Genomic DNA, 15,564 nt, shown 5'->3' with positions numbered 1-15,564 from the left:
ACGTAGCCAACAGTGCTAATCGGAGGTGCAGGGGAAGTGATTTGATTACCTTTCCTATACTTTGCACTCCGATCGTGTTTGTATTGTTTGTTGTTGTACCGTTCTGACCTGCCCCCGAGTGAACATATGTGAAAAAAAGCTTCATAGCTCATCGGATTTCCTTCAGTAAAATTAATATTCTGTTTCTATCACCCTTACCCTACTGAAAACCAGTTTTAACTTGTGTTTTTCTCTTTTTACCAAAGGTACAATCATATCTGTGACAAATGCACCAATCAACGCAGGGAAGACAACAACCTCAACTACAAGCACAGGTAAAAACGTGCATCCTTCAAGGTCGATCATGTTTGAAGTGGTCGGGTGGCTAATAATGTGTCGCAGACAATCATAATTAAAGTGGGTTCTCAAGCATAATACGTTGATGGTTTTAACCAAGTCACCAAAAACTTACGCAAACTTATGCATCGACGAGTAACCATCCCTAATCTCCCAATCCATTCATCAAATCAGATGTTACGAGGCTATGCTATATAGATTACATGCAATGGGTTCACGTGAACTCTGTTGCCTGACGGGAGAGGCACTAACATTAACAAGAATGTTGAAAAACAGAGAATGGATATTTGAAGAGAACTTGGGTTTTCACGGTTGTGCTGCATTGCTCTCCGATAGGTTTTCAGGGTGTGCCTCTGTGTGTTGTAAACCCCATTGATCAACCAATAATTAACTGATTAAATGTTCCTATAAACAATGTTTTAAGCGGAGTATGACGAATGTATTTGTATGAATATCACTAACACTGCAAATATAAAAACCTTTCAGGCACAACTTCAAAGACATCAACAGTTCCTAGCCTCACAAACTCAACACAAATAACCACAATAAGCACATTAACTACAACAACAGCAGCAACAGCAGCAATAATATTAGCAAGCCAGTCTTCCACAGCAACAGTAGCCACAACGCCACCAACAGGCTCAACAGTTTCAACTGCAGGTCCAGGATCAACAGTCTCAACAGCAGCTCCAGGATCAACTGTCTCAACAGCAGCTTCAGGCTCAACAGTCTCAACAGCAGCTCCAGGCTCAACTGTTTCAACAGCAGCTCCAGGCTCAACAGTCTCAACAGCAGCGCCAGGCTCAACAGTCTCAACAGCAGCTCCAGGCTCAACAGTCTCAACTGCAGCTCCAGGCTCAACAGTCTCAACAGCAGTTCCAGGCTCAACAGTCTCAACTGCAGCTCCAGGCTCAACAGTCTCAACAGCAGCTCCAGGCTCAACAGTCTCAACTGCAGCTCCAGGCTCAACGGTCTCAACAGCAGCACCAGGCTCAACAGTCTCAACGGCAGCTCCAGGCTCAACAGTCTCAATTGCAGCTCCAGGCTCAACAGTCTCAACAGCAGCTCAAGGCTCAACAGTCTCAACTGCAGCTCCAGGCTCAACAGTCTCAACTGTAGCTCCAGGCTCGACAGTCTCAACTGCAGCTCCAGGCTCAACAGTCTCAACTGCAGCTCCAGGCTCAACGGTCTCAACTGCAACTCCAGGCTCAACAGTCTCAACGGCAGCTCCAGGCTCAACAGTCTCAACAGCAGCTCCAGGCTCAACAGTCTCAACGGCAGCTCCAGGCTCAACAGTCTCAACGGCAGCTCCAGGCTCAACAGTCTCAACAGCAGCGCCAGGCTCAACAGTCTCAACAGCAGCTCCAGGCTCAACAGTCTCAACGGCAGCTCCAGGCTCAACAGTCTCAACAGCAGCTCCAGGCTCAACAGTCTCTACAGCAGCTCCAGGCTCAACAGTCTCAACAGCAGCGCCAGGCTCAACAGTCTCAACAGCAGCTCCAGGCTCAACAGTCTCAACTGCAGCTCCAGGCTCAACAGTCTCAACGGCAGCTCCAGGCTCAACAGTCTCAACTGCAGCTCCAGGCTCAACGGTCTCAACAGCAGCACCAGGCTCAACAGTCTCAACGGCAGCACCAGGCTCAACAGTCTCAACGGCAGCTCCAGGCTCAACGGTCTCAACAGCAGCGCCAGGCTCAACAGTCTCAACGGCAGCACCAGGCTCAACAGTCTCAACGGCAGCTCCAGGCTCAACGGTCTCAACAGCAGCACCAGGCTCAACAGTCTCAACGGCAGCACCAGGCTCAACAGTCTCAACGGCAGCTCCAGGCTCAACGGTCTCAACAGCAGCACCAGGCTCAACAGTCTCAACTGCAGCTCCAGGCTCAACAGTCTCAACGGCAGCTCCAGGCTCAACAGTCTCAACTGCAGCTCCAGGCTCAACGGTCTCAACAGCAGCACCAGGCTCAACAGTCTCAACGGCAGCACCAGGCTCAACGGTCTCAACAGCAGCACCAGGCTCAACAGTCTCAACAGCAGCACCAGGCTCAACAGTCTCAACGGCAGCACCAGGCTCAGCAGTCTCAACAGCAGCTCAAGGCTCAACAGTCTCAACTGCAGCTCCAGGCTCAACAGTCTCAACTGTAGCTCCACCCTCGACAGTCTCAACTGCAGCTCCAGGCTCAACAGTCTCAACTGCAGCTCCAGGCTCAACGGTCTCAACTGCAACTCCAGGCTCAACAGTCTCAACGGCAGCTCCAGGCTCAACAGTCTCAACAGCAGCACCAGGCTCAACAGTCTCAACAGCGGCTCCAGGCTCAACAGTCTCAACAGCAGCTCCAGGCTCAACGGTCTCAACTGCAGCTCCAGGCTCAACGGTCTCAACTGCAGCTCCAGGCTCAACAGTCTCAACAGCAGCGCCAGGCTCAACAGTCTCAACGGCAGCTCCAGGCTCAACAGTCTCAACGGCAGCTCCAGGCTCAACAGTCTCAACAGCAGCACCAGGCTCAACAGTCTCAACAGCGGCTCCAGGCTCAACAGTCTCAACAGCAGCTCCAGGCTTAACGGTCTCAACTGCAGCTCCAGGCTCAACAGTCTCAACATCAGCGCCAGGCTCAACAGTCTCAACGGCAGCTCCAGGCTCAACAGTCTCAACAGCAGCGCCAGGCTCAACAGTCTCAACGGCAGCTCCAGGCTCAACAGTCTCAACAGCAGCTCCAGGCTCAACAGTCTCAACAGCAGCTCCAGGCTCAACAGTCTCAACATCAGCGCCAGGCTCAACAGTCTCAACGGCAGCTCCAGGCTCAACAGTCTCAACGGCAGCTCCAGGCTCAACAGTCTCAACAGCAGCGCCAGGCTCAACAGTCTCAACAGCAGCTCCAGGCTCAACAGTCTCAACGGCAGCTCCAGGCTCAACAGTCTCAACAGCAGCGCCAGGCTCAACAGTCTCAACTGCAGCTCCAGGCTCAACAGTCTCAACAGCAGCTCCAGGCTCAACAGTCTCAACTGCAGCTCCAGGCTCAACAGTCTCAACAGCAGCTCCAGGATCAACTGTCTCAACAGCAGCTCCAGGATCAACTGTCTCAACAGCAGCTCCAGGCTCAACAGTCTCAACAGCAGCTCCAGGATCAACTGTCTCAACAGCAGCTCCAGGCTCAACAGTCTCAACAGCAGCTCCAGGCTCAACAGTCTCAACAGCAGCTCCAGGCTCAACAGTCTCAACAGCAGCTCCAGGATCAACTGTCTCAACAGCAGCTCCAGGCTCAACAGTCTCAACGGCAGCTCCAGGCTCAACAGTCTCAACAGCAGCTCCAGGCTCAACAGTCTCAACAGCAGCTCCAGGCTCAACAGTCTCAACAGCAGCTCCAGGATCAACTGTCTCAACAGCAGCTCCAGGATCAACTGTCTCAACAGCAGCTCCAGGCTCAACGGTCTCAACAGCAGCTCCAGGATCAACTGTCTCAACAGCAGCTCCAGGCTCAACAGTCTCAACAGCAGCTCCAGGATCAACTGTCTCAACAGCAGCTCCAGGCTCAACAGTCTCAACAGCAGCTCCAGGCTCAACTGTCTCAACTGCAGCTCTAGGCTCAACAGTCTCAACAGCAGCTCCAGGCTCAACAGTCTCAACTGCAGCTCTAGGCTCAACAGTCTCAACAGCAGCGCCAGGCTCAACAGTCTCAACAGCAGCTCCAGGCTCAACAGTCTCAACAGCAGCTCCAGGATCAACTGTCTCAACAGCAGCTCCAGGCTCAACAGTCTCAACTGCAGCTCTAGGCTCAACAGTCTCAACTGCAGCTCTAGGCTCAACAGTCTCAACTGCAGCTCTAGGCTCAACAGTCTCAACAGCAGCTCCAGGCTCAACTGTCTCAACTGCAGCTCTAGGCTCAACAGTCTCAACAGCAGCTCCAGGCTCAACAGTCTCAACTGCAGCTCTAGGCTCAACAGTCTCAACAGCAGCGCCAGGCTCAACAGTCTCAACAGCAGCGCCAGGCTCAACAGTCTCAACAGCAGCGCCAGGCTCAACAGTCTCAACTGCAACTCCAGGCTCAACAGCCTCATCACTAACCTCATCCACACCAATTGCATCAGCAGCAGTCACCTCAACTTCTCAAACAGTGAGAATATCCACAACAGCAGCCAAAGGTAATTTGAATGCTGTATCAAAACCCTTGCCCTTCACACACAATAATATACAGCACAATAAACTCCTTACCCCCTACTGTGAAAACTTGGCAGGATCCTCCTGATAGAGTACCTTAGGACTCAGTGACTTTGCCTTGGGTAAACAAGCATAATAATCAATACATCAAATAGAAGCTCTCTGCTGTATGCCTGGGTTGCATTGCATGTTGTTTTAACGTGGTGCCCTACATTTGTCTTTCCGTGCTGGGAGCTTCTTCAATCCACTTCCTGTTAGAAGCTAATTTAATTACACTGGAAAAATTGTATAATTGTTACATTAATAAAATCTGAACGATAAATGTTAACCTGCACATGTAAATCAAAAAGAACAACACGCTTGAAAAAAACTACACTCTACACACATCAACAAAATAAACTTTGTATTGCCGATGATCGACGTTCAATCACGCGCGATCCACGAAACAGTTTGCGACGTTGCAGCATGACCTTGCAAAGAGTTACTTTGCCAATCATTTAAATCCACTGCAACACAAGAGTTTTTTTGCAATAAAGCGGTCTATTTCTTCCCCAACAGCCACCACGACAGCAAGTGTCAACGGGACGACGACTGTTCCACCAGCAGCATCAACTGCTTCAACAAGAGGAACAGCTGGTAAAGCGTGCCACTCTAATTTTCTGCTATAAAGTGCTGCACCATAACGTAGCAGAGACGTTTCAGTGGTGCACTACCACTGTCGAAGGGAGATCACTGGAAACAATTGCCGAATATGTATTTGCCGGGGACAATTATTGACGGCGGAACGGGATCCAATAAAGTCATCCCTATCTGCCGTGTCGGTCATGGGCATTATTTGACCATGCTTCACCATGCTGGTCAGTGCGGGTTTGGTGAACGGGGGTAACCCAGGAGTGGTCGGGGATCAAACCTGGGTAACTGGGTTCATAATACAGTGCGTTGACAACCACACCACCGCTCCACCCCGCACATTGATGGTGCAGTGCAGTGCTGTGTACGATAAATCACTGGCTCCTTCTCGTTTTCAGGACTACTGACGTCACAGACAACGGCGGTCACATCAAATGCCACGGAAGGTGAGTGCTCTGAATGGCATTACAGTCACACTCATGCAAAGCACCATTAAAACAAGTACGGTAAGTTCTCTATTTACGTCGGGGATGCTTCCTTGGAAAACGCGACGATAGGTGGTGAAACAACGTAAATGGAAAATTATATCATCTTAGGATACGTTCCGGGGGGTAATTTTTTGGTCAAAATTTTCAGAAATAATATTAAATAAGCGCCAAAAGAAAGATAACAAAAGGTACCCGAAACATAGTCTATCACAAGTCTAAATATATAATGTAAGTTAATACAGAGTACTCACCAGAGATGATGGCGGAGATTGCATTTAGACAAAGTAGTACAGTTGATCATCGATTATCCGGCTGCTTCCAACATTATCCTGCAGTCCCGAGTCAATCTGGCGAGACCGGCAAACCCGCTCCAAAGGCTGTAACCAGTCCGGCGATCGGCACCGTGTAGCGTGACCAAAAAAAGTCGCTATGATTGATTTTCAGTGTCAAATATTATATGCAATACATTATACACTACGTACAACTTAAACAATGAAAATGCTGCACGTATATACATCACCCCATGCAGAGTCTTTGAGATTGGAGTGGTAGGTACGTTTATTTATGGCAATTTCACGTAGTAAACTAATTAAAAACACTGCAAAAAAAACATACTACACCTAAAAACATGTCAAACAATAATATACAAAAATAAGCTATTTAAAATAATAATTTAGTAATTATCCGGCGTTTTTGAAAATCCGGCGCCCCCACCCCCTGGATAATCGATGGCTTGAGCGCCTGCTTGGGGCCGTCGTCGCATCCACTGCCCAAACCACTACGTTATTTAATTTCAAAATTTTCAAAAGAACATTCCAGCTAATCAATGTATTTTAAATCGAATTGTTTTCCTCTCCATCGTTGGCGATGTTAAAGTGAGAAAAAAACGTAAACAGGAGCAACGTAAATGCAGAACTTTATGTACAAAGCATTAACAATGTAGCCGATCCACAAATGATGAAACTCGCAGTCAAGATTTCGTTAAATGCGTAAAGCTGTGTCCCTCAGTCTATTACGGGGGGGGGGGGGGTTAGCATAAACTATCGTAATGATCCAAAGGGGATTAATCAATAGTATAAAGTTATCTTGCTCTTAGGACGCCTAGAGAAAACCAAACACTGATCCGAGGATTAATGCTCAAAACGTGGAGACATAAACCAAAGCAAAAGGGACGATTGGCAAATCAAATACTCCTGAGGACAAACGCATGTTGGTAAGTGTTACGTAAATCATGTTTATTTGTGAGTTTGCCTTCTAACTGTATTTTCTTTTTTTGCTGAACTGAAGGTCTAATTGTGCCCGTGACGCAGCCACCAATTAACGCAGCAAAGTCAACAACTACAGGTAAATGTGTTCCCTTTATGTTGTTTAAAAACAACGCAACCCTCATAACACAAACAGCTCCAGCATCGGATGTGTGTATAGTGTCACTTTCTTAAATACCACAGAAACTCAAAGTGCCTTATATCTCATCTAACTCATTACAATATACTGATGCAGACTAGCCCAGGGGAACCCCATTGGCAGTTATCCCTCTGCAGCAATTTTGGGGTGCCATGGTGGCGAGATGTTAACTCCCTCGCCTGGTATGCAGGTGGTCATGGGTTGAAACCTGACCCTGACGCCTGAAAATTTGGAGTTTGCATGTTTTCCCCGTAGTTGCGTGGATTTTTCTCCAGGTCCTCCGGTTTTCCCTCCACATTGAGAAACATGTGTTTAGAGTATTTGGCTGTGATACATTCCACATAAGCCACTTCATTGATTAATGAATTGTGGCCAGGCTGCTTCTGGAAAAAAGTGTAGTTTTAGTTTAAATAAGGTGTATGCAGTACTGATCTGCATGTGAGCACTAGCTTGCCACTAGTTAGCGATGTTGTGCCCTGTTTTTTTCAAATTACGTAATTTACACACGATTTGCATGGCCCGTGAAGTTTTATTCGAGCCACGCACCCCTCTCCACCATCACCTCGGATAGTTAAGCGTTCAGATCGTACCATTAATAACGATGTTGCGCACTGAAATTGGTATTAATCCTCAGGATTGGATTGCATTGGTGCCCTCAACGAACGCGTCCTTCTTAACAGCGTCATTCACCGCCGACGTGTTTGTGCGGCGGTGCACTTTGCGTCCACTACCTGCAACCGGCCATGCGTGTTCCTCATTTGTGGGGTTGTCTAACAGTGCCGTTTTTACTTCTCCAATCCTCCAGTGCCCGTCCATGTGACCACAAGCATCGTCCCTGGGTTCACGTCCTCTGTGACGACGCTGTCGAGCACGAGCTTGCCTCCCTCGGTCGTATCGAACAAACCGATCTCAATCAACACACCTGGGTGGATGACCACAACCACGCCAACAACGACCACACCAACAACGACCACACCAACAACGACCACACCGACATCAACCACACCAACAACGACCACAACCACCGGTGTGCCACCCACAGCACCACCAACAACTTCTTCCACGGCGACGACAGCCATCACCTTGGCCCCAACTGGTGAGTTGCCCTTCATGAGTCTGATGAGATGGCCCGTTGAATTTGTGGGTGGGAAACACCCAGCAGGAATTGCATGTGATTCTGGATTTAAATCTAGGTTTTAGCCACCCAACTTTGATTAACCCTTTGGTCAAATGTGGTGAGTTTATGGTCTCAGCATGGTCACTCATGACTTTATAGAGGTCTGTAGACTTACACAGAGACTCATTAACTCACATAAACAGAGGTGTGATTAAACTGGGTTCTCACATGTCACGGACTGTTAGTCTCAGCCCGGAGGCCAATGACTACACAAAATCCATCGTCACATATCATTTTCTTTTTTTAAAGCATGGCTTGCAAAACTTCTCCTTTCATTGCTTTTCTATTGAAGCTCCGATTGTCCCCGTGACAACGACAACAGCAACCTTCCAGCACTTCTACATCAAGTTCACCATCGTCAACCGCAACTACAGCAGCGATCTGGCGCAGAGCTACTCTCCCCTGCGAACGGAGTACACCACAAACATCTCCAACCTGGTGAGTGTCTCTTCACGGTCACGGAGGTTTTCGTCTATGGAGTGCCAATTCTACACGTCCAAACTTAGCTTCGTTTCTCATTCCTAAGTTCTCTGTACTGGCTGGAATCAAGAGGCCAGAGCTGGCACAGCTGATATTATGGGTTAATATTTGGTTTCAGCCGCCTGTCACTATACTGGGTTTTTCGAGTGTGGTGAGTTGATGATTTTAGCTTAATCACCAATTACTGTCCCAAAATTTAAAAAACATTTGGATCTCCACTTAATTGGGCTACATTCTAGCTCTATATAAAAAAAACATGTATAACTTTGACTTTTAAAATGCAACGAACGTTACTCTAAGTGGCAGATCGGGTGGGAAACGTGTCCTTAGTTATATATCTGCTTCTGTGGAATGTATATCAAATCACTTAGGGTTGTCCTGCTATGTGAGAGTTCCGAGTAAATTCTTCATCTCAAAACGTGACACCAATAGCACAATTGGGATAAAATATGGGGAAAAGACAAACATGTTTAATGACACCGGTGCTTGAAACGAAATGTTTGCAAATGCTTGGCTTTTTCTCTCTCTTTCAGTTGGAGAACCTGTTCTATCAGAAAATCGGGGATGCAGTGCAAGCATGCACAGTGACGAATTACTGGTACGTGTGATAAAACTTTAATCGATAGTATAAGTTGTCATTTTTATCTCTCTCGTGCACACACGAATCAGAGAACAAACGTAAGTTAGAGACATCGTATTGACTGTTAAAGTGAGGTTAGACATTATCAGAGATCAACTTTAAAATACAAATGTAAAGGTACAGCCCTGCAAGTACCTGCTCACGCCACTGCTGGCAGAAGGGCCTTCACTAGAGAGAGCTCAAAAGAGCCCCTTGCTTGGAGGTATTTTCCTCCTCTTCCACACTGACCAGACATCTCAAAAGAGGTGGGAGTACACACATGTTACCCCACCACACGCAACCCGCTAATCGACTGTGGTTCTACCAATTCATACTCCTGGGTGAACAGAGTTCACGGGGTGGATTTAAGAAGATTGCACATATGGAGAGACTTTCCCATCATACGAATGTGGAATTTCCAGCAATGGCTGAGCTGTAAACTGGAGCTGAGCACCAACTCAACGTTAATTTGAGCAGGAAACCGGTTTAACTTTGTGTTACACGATGATGTACGTAAACTTTGTGTCATTGACGTCCGCAGGGAGGGCCCACTGGTGGTGGTTGCCAGGTGCGAGTTCACAAACACCGGCAGTGTGAACGAGTCGGTGGTTGACGCGGCCTTCAAAGCAGGAACCAACCAACTGTACGACCTGGGACCTTACCTGCTCAAGAACACAGACCTCACAGTGACCAGTAAGTGGACGCCTTCATTTCAACATTAAGAGTTTTGTCTATGACCACAGCACCCAGAATGCGCCCCATCTCATCAGATCTCATGAGCCAAGCAGGTTTGAGCCTACATAGTTATTGGATGTGCGACCACCATGCATGACAGGTGCTACAAGCTGCCGCGAGGGCTACGTTGTGGGCAGCAAAGAGCAAGTACCACTAAATCCATCATTGTACTGTACTTGTATGCTCCCAGGTCTAGCGCAGTGGATTGACAGAAGCGCTGTACATGTGCGCGTTATGCACAACACTGCTAGTCGTACGGACGCGCGGTGCAAGCGGTTGAGATGTTGGATCGTGGATGTTTGCGTGTGAACAGGGACGGAGCCACTGCCTCCAACAGGAACGCCAGCAACTACCAGTGCCGTCACAGCTACAGGTGAGTCTACCAGCACAGTTATCAATCTGGACTATCAATATCAGCCATGGTCAATCCACTGCTGGATAAAGGCCTCTCCAGCATTCGCCACCTCTCACAGTTCTGAATTATTACAATCCATCCGGCACCTGCACACGAGTTGATTTCATGGCTCCATCTACTCAGTAGATGTGCTCTCGGACACGTTATATTCTTTAGCTACCACTCTGTTATTACTCCTGACCATCGTCCATCTTCTAGCCAGGATGTGTCCTGCACAAGCTCACTCGATTTTCTTAACAGTTTGAAAGGTGTCTTTAACCTGCATATGTTCTATCATCCACGTGTTCCATTTATCTGTCCCTCCGTGTAATTTCAGGCGTGCATCTCCCCATGCTTCATTGCAAAGTCTCAGTTTCTGTTACATATTTTTGTGAATGATCATGTTTATGAACCATATGTTGTAACAGGCAGGACACACTGCCTGTCACAGAAACCCAATGGAATGTAAGGGCTGTGTAACCGTTATTCTAAAATGTTCACGTTTATAACGTGACTTTATCATCATTGGCAGGTCGCTGAAAGTGTTAAAAACCCAAGTAAATGTTGTGGCAACGTTTGAACGTAATAATGACAATTACATGTTCTTTTGCTTTTCTCTAAGTTGCAACAACTACTTCTGCAAGTGCATTCAACGTCACCACAAGTCAGTCGATCACCCAAGGTAGAACATACTTAACATGCAGAATGTAATCAACACTTGAATCGACCTGACGCTGAATAACTATTATGTTGCAGTACCCGCCTGTGATCGCATTCTGTGTGGAATTTCTGTGTTAAATTCCTGTGTTGTATTGATCACGGCTAATGACCATGATGATGATGAATTATTCGCTTTCTGGTGAGGTCCACATTAATGGAGGAACCATTTCTGATGTTTTTTTGGAAGATCTTGGGAAAATACCAATGTCATTAACTGTATCAGAAATGCTTTATCAGGGATAATTGATTAAAAGGAAAACTCAGAAGCCCTAATCATAGCTCACACATTAATTATAATTTTAGCACTTTCCAACTCAGGTTGAAAGCGGAAATGCATTAACTATATCCGTCCTCCTAAAACGGCGTCACTGTAATTCTCGTGAAGATAAGTCAATGTGAACAAAACTTAAATATGAGGTTATGTTGCTCTTCGGAACTCACCCTGGAGAAAACCAGACACAATAATTAAAGGATCATTGCTCAAAGCTTGGAGACACAAACGAGGGCTAAACTTAGAGACACAAACCACCTTTAAAAGAAACGGTGCCGGAGGCTAATGCCCATGTGACGTGACAGCGTGCGACGTCACAATCTGACATGACGTGTTGTTGCGCCATGCGACATCGTCTCGCTGTGCTACCGGAAACCTAATATCATTATCGCTCATTCCACACTCCCGAAGAAAAATGCATTTGAAAGCAATGCCATTCACATGAATTTTCGAACTCTTTTCATCCCTTCCCCCCACCCCACTAATCAAAGCTCCAACTGTGCCTGAGCTGAGCCAACTGATCCCCACGACGTCGCCACCGTTCGCCCCGACCGTTGGAGACCAGCAGCACTTCTACATCAAGTTCACCATCGTCAATCGCAACTACAGCAGCGATCTGGCGCAGAGCTACTCTCCCCTGCGAACCGAGTACACCACAAACATCTCCAACCTGGTGAGCGTCACTTCAGGGTCACGGAGGTTTTCATCTACAAAGTGACAATTCTACACGTCCAAACTTAACTTTGCTTCTCATCCCTATGTTCTTTGCCAATTCAGAGTTTGTTGCTTACTGGCTGTAATCAGAGGTCAGAGCTGGCACAGCTGAGATCATGGGTTCATATCCAGGTTTCAGCTGCCTGTCACTATAATGGGTTTTTCAAGTGTTGTGAGTTAATGATCTCAGCTCAGTCACCAAATACTTTCCAACAATGATAAAATGTGGTTCTGCACTTAATTTGGCTAAATTCTAGCACTTAGAATTTAAAAACAAACGTATGTGACTTTGACTTTTATAATGCAACAAACACTACTCGCCAGTATAACTTGGCAGTAGTTCCATAATATCTGCTTCTGTGGAACATATATCATATCACTTAGGGTTGTCCTGCTTTGTAAGAGTTCCGAGTAAATTCTTCATCTCATAACGTGACACCAATAGCACAATCGGGATAAAATATGGGGAAAAGACAAACATGTCTAATGACACTGGTGTTTGAAGTGAGATGTTTGCAATGCTTGGCTTTTTCTCTCTCTTTCAGTTGGAGAACCTGTTCTATCAGAAAATCGGGGATGCAGTGCAAGCATGCACAGTGACGAATTACTGGTACGTGTGCTAAAACTTTAATCGGTAGTATAAGTTGTCATTTTAATCTCTCTTGTGCACACACGGATCAGAGAACAAACGTTGAACTTTGTGTCAAACGATGATGTACGTACACTTTGTGTCATTGACGTCTGCAGGGAGGGCCCACTGGTGGTGGTTGCCAAGTGTGAGTTCACAAACACCAGCAGTGTGAACGAGTCGGTGGTTGACGCGGCCTTCAAAGCAGGAACCAACCAACTGTACAACCTGGGACCTTACCTGCTCAAGAACACAGACCTCACAGTGACCAGTAAGTAGACGCCTTCATTTCAACATAAAGAGTTTTGTCTATGACCACAGCACCCAGAATGCACCCCATCTCATCAGATCTCATAAGCCAAGCAGGTTTGAGCCTACATAGTTATCGGATGTGCGACCACCATGCATGACAGGTGCTACAGGCTGCCGCGAGGGCTACGTTGTGGGCAGCAGAGAACAAGTACCGCTAAATCCATCGTTGTACTGTACTTGTATGCTCCCGGGTCTAGCGCAGTGGATTGACAGAAGCGCTGTACATGTAAACGTTATGCACAACACTGTGCTAATCGCACGGACGCGCGGTGCAAGCGGTTGAGATGTTGGATCGTGGATGTTTGCGTGTGAACAGGAACGGAGCCACTGCCCCCAACAGGAACGCCAGCAACTACCAGTGCCGTCACAGCTACAGGTGAGTCTACCAGCACAGTTATCAATCTGGACTATCAATATCAGCCATGGTCAATCCACTGCTGGATAAAGGCCTCTCCAGCATTCTCAACCTCTCACAGTTCTGAATTATTACAATCCATCCGGCACCTGCACACGAGTTAATTTCATAGCTCCATCTACTCAGTAGATGTGCTCTCGGACACGTTATATTCTTTAGCTACCACTCTGTTATCACTCCTGACCATCGTCCATCTTCTAGCCAGGATGTGTCCTGCACAAGCTCACTCGATTTTCTTAACAGTTTGAAAGGTGTCTTTAACCTGCATATGTTCTATCATCCACGTGTTCCATTTATCTGTCCCTCCGTGTAATTTCAGGCGTGCATCTCCCCATGCTTCATTGCAAAGTCTCAGTTTCTGTTACATATTTTTGTGAATGATCATGTTTATGAACCATATGTTGTAACAGGCAGGACACACTGCCTGTCACAGAAACCCAATGGAATGTAAGGGCTGTGTAACCATTATTCTAAAATGTTCACGTTTATAACGTGACTTTATCATCATTGGCAGGTCGCTGAAAGTGTTAAAAACCCAAATAAATGTTGTGGCAACGTTTGAACGTAATAATGACAATTACATGTTCTTTTGCTTTTCTCTAAGTTGCAACAACTACTTCTGCAAGTGCATTCAACGTCACCACAAGTCAGTCGATCACCCAAGGTAGAACATACTTAACATGCAGAATGTAATCAACACTTGAATCGACCTGACGCTGAATAACTATTATGTTGCAGTACCCGCCTGTGATCGCATTCTGTGTGGAATTTCTGTGTTAAATTCCTGTGTTGTATTGATCACGGCTAATGACCATGATGATGATGATGAATTATTCGCTTTCTGGTGAGGTCCACATTAATGGAGGAACCATTTCTGATGTTTTTTTGGAAGATCTTGGGAAAATACCAATTTCATTAACTGTATCAGAAATGCTTTATCAGGGATAATTGATTAAAAGGAAAACTCAGAAGCCCTAATCATAGCTCACACATTAATTATACTTTTAGCACTTTCCAACTCAGGTTGAAAGCGGAAATGCATTAACTATATCCGTCCTCCTAAAGCGGCGTCACTGTAATTCTCGTGAAGATAAGTCAATGTGAACAAAACTTAAATATGAGGTTGTGTTGCTCTTCGGAACTCACCCTGGAGAAAACCAGACACAATAATTAAAGGATCATTGCTCAAAGCTTGGAGACACAAACGAGGGCTAAACTTAGAGACACAAACCACCTTTAAAAGAAACGGTGCCGGGGGCTAATGCCCATGTGACGTGACAGCGTGCGACGTCACAATCTGACATGACGTGTTGTTGCGCCATGCGACATCGTCTCGCTGTGCTACCGGAAACCTAATATCATTATCGCTCATTCCACACTCCCGAAGAAAAATGCATTTGAAAGCAATGCCATTCACATGAATTTTCGAACTCTTTTCATCCCTTCCCCCCACCCCACTAATCAAAGCTCCAACTGTGCCGGAGCTGAGCCAACTGATCCCCACGACGTCGCCACCGTTCGCCCCGACCATTGGAGACCAGCAGCACTTCTACATAAAGTTCACCATCGTCAACCGAAACTACAGCAGCGATATGGCGCAGAGCTACTCTCCCCTGCGAACCGAGTACACCACAAACATCTCCAACCTGGTGAGCGTCGCTTCAGGGTCACGGAGGTTTTCATCGACAAAGTGACAATTCTACACGTCCAAACTTAACTTCGCTTCTCATTCCTATGTTCTCTGCCAATTCAGAGTTTGTTGCTTAAATAGTACTGGCTGGAATCAGAGGTCAGAGCTGGCACAGCTGAGATCATGGGTTCATATCCAGGTTTCAGCTGCCTGTCACTATATTGGGTTTTTCAAGTGTTGTGAGTTAATGATCTCAGCTCAGTCACCAAATACTATACAACAATGATAAAATGTGGTTCTGCACTTAATTTGGCTAAATTCTAGCACTTAGAATTAAAAAACAAACGTATGTGACTTTGACTTTTATAATGCAACAAACACTACTCGCCAGTATAACTTGGCAGTAGTTCCATAATATCTGCTTCTGTGGAACATATATCATGTCACTTAGGGTT

At 46.5% G+C, this 15,564-nt stretch overlaps 1 protein-coding gene across 2 annotated transcripts in view; it reads left to right on the top strand.

The window, feature by feature from the left end:
* Positions 1 to 15,564, top strand: part of LOC133342239 (mucin-2-like) — a 78,217-nt gene that overhangs the window by 24,377 nt on the left and 38,276 nt on the right. Inside the window, exons 9-24 of one of the 2 annotated variants that reach the window (XM_061551308.1) lie at positions 246 to 314; positions 5,051 to 5,128; positions 5,521 to 5,568; positions 6,898 to 6,954; positions 7,820 to 8,110; positions 8,484 to 8,629; positions 9,205 to 9,269; positions 9,832 to 9,983; positions 10,339 to 10,398; positions 11,042 to 11,101; positions 11,902 to 12,083; positions 12,670 to 12,734; positions 12,872 to 13,023; positions 13,381 to 13,440; positions 14,084 to 14,143; positions 14,947 to 15,128. In XM_061551308.1, coding sequence (XP_061407292.1) covers positions 246 to 314; positions 5,051 to 5,128; positions 5,521 to 5,568; positions 6,898 to 6,954; positions 7,820 to 8,110; positions 8,484 to 8,629; positions 9,205 to 9,269; positions 9,832 to 9,983; positions 10,339 to 10,398; positions 11,042 to 11,101; positions 11,902 to 12,083; positions 12,670 to 12,734; positions 12,872 to 13,023; positions 13,381 to 13,440; positions 14,084 to 14,143; positions 14,947 to 15,128 — 1,727 coding nt within the window. Of the gene's footprint in view, positions 1 to 245; positions 315 to 3,886; positions 4,477 to 5,050; positions 5,129 to 5,520; positions 5,569 to 6,897; positions 6,955 to 7,819; positions 8,111 to 8,483; positions 8,630 to 9,204; positions 9,270 to 9,831; positions 9,984 to 10,338; positions 10,399 to 11,041; positions 11,102 to 11,901; positions 12,084 to 12,669; positions 12,735 to 12,871; positions 13,024 to 13,380; positions 13,441 to 14,083; positions 14,144 to 14,946; positions 15,129 to 15,564 lie in introns of those variants that run through there. The other variant, XM_061551393.1, reaches the window with a different exon arrangement.

Source organism: Lethenteron reissneri, chromosome 1 (assembly GCF_015708825.2).
Source record: "Lethenteron reissneri isolate LAM-NWPU_2019-01 chromosome 1, ASM1570882v1, whole genome shotgun sequence".
Taxonomy (NCBI): domain Eukaryota; kingdom Metazoa; phylum Chordata; class Hyperoartia; order Petromyzontiformes; family Petromyzontidae; genus Lethenteron; species Lethenteron reissneri.
The sequence above is the reverse complement of the archived record's forward strand: the minus strand, read 5'-3'. Positions and strand labels throughout refer to the sequence as shown.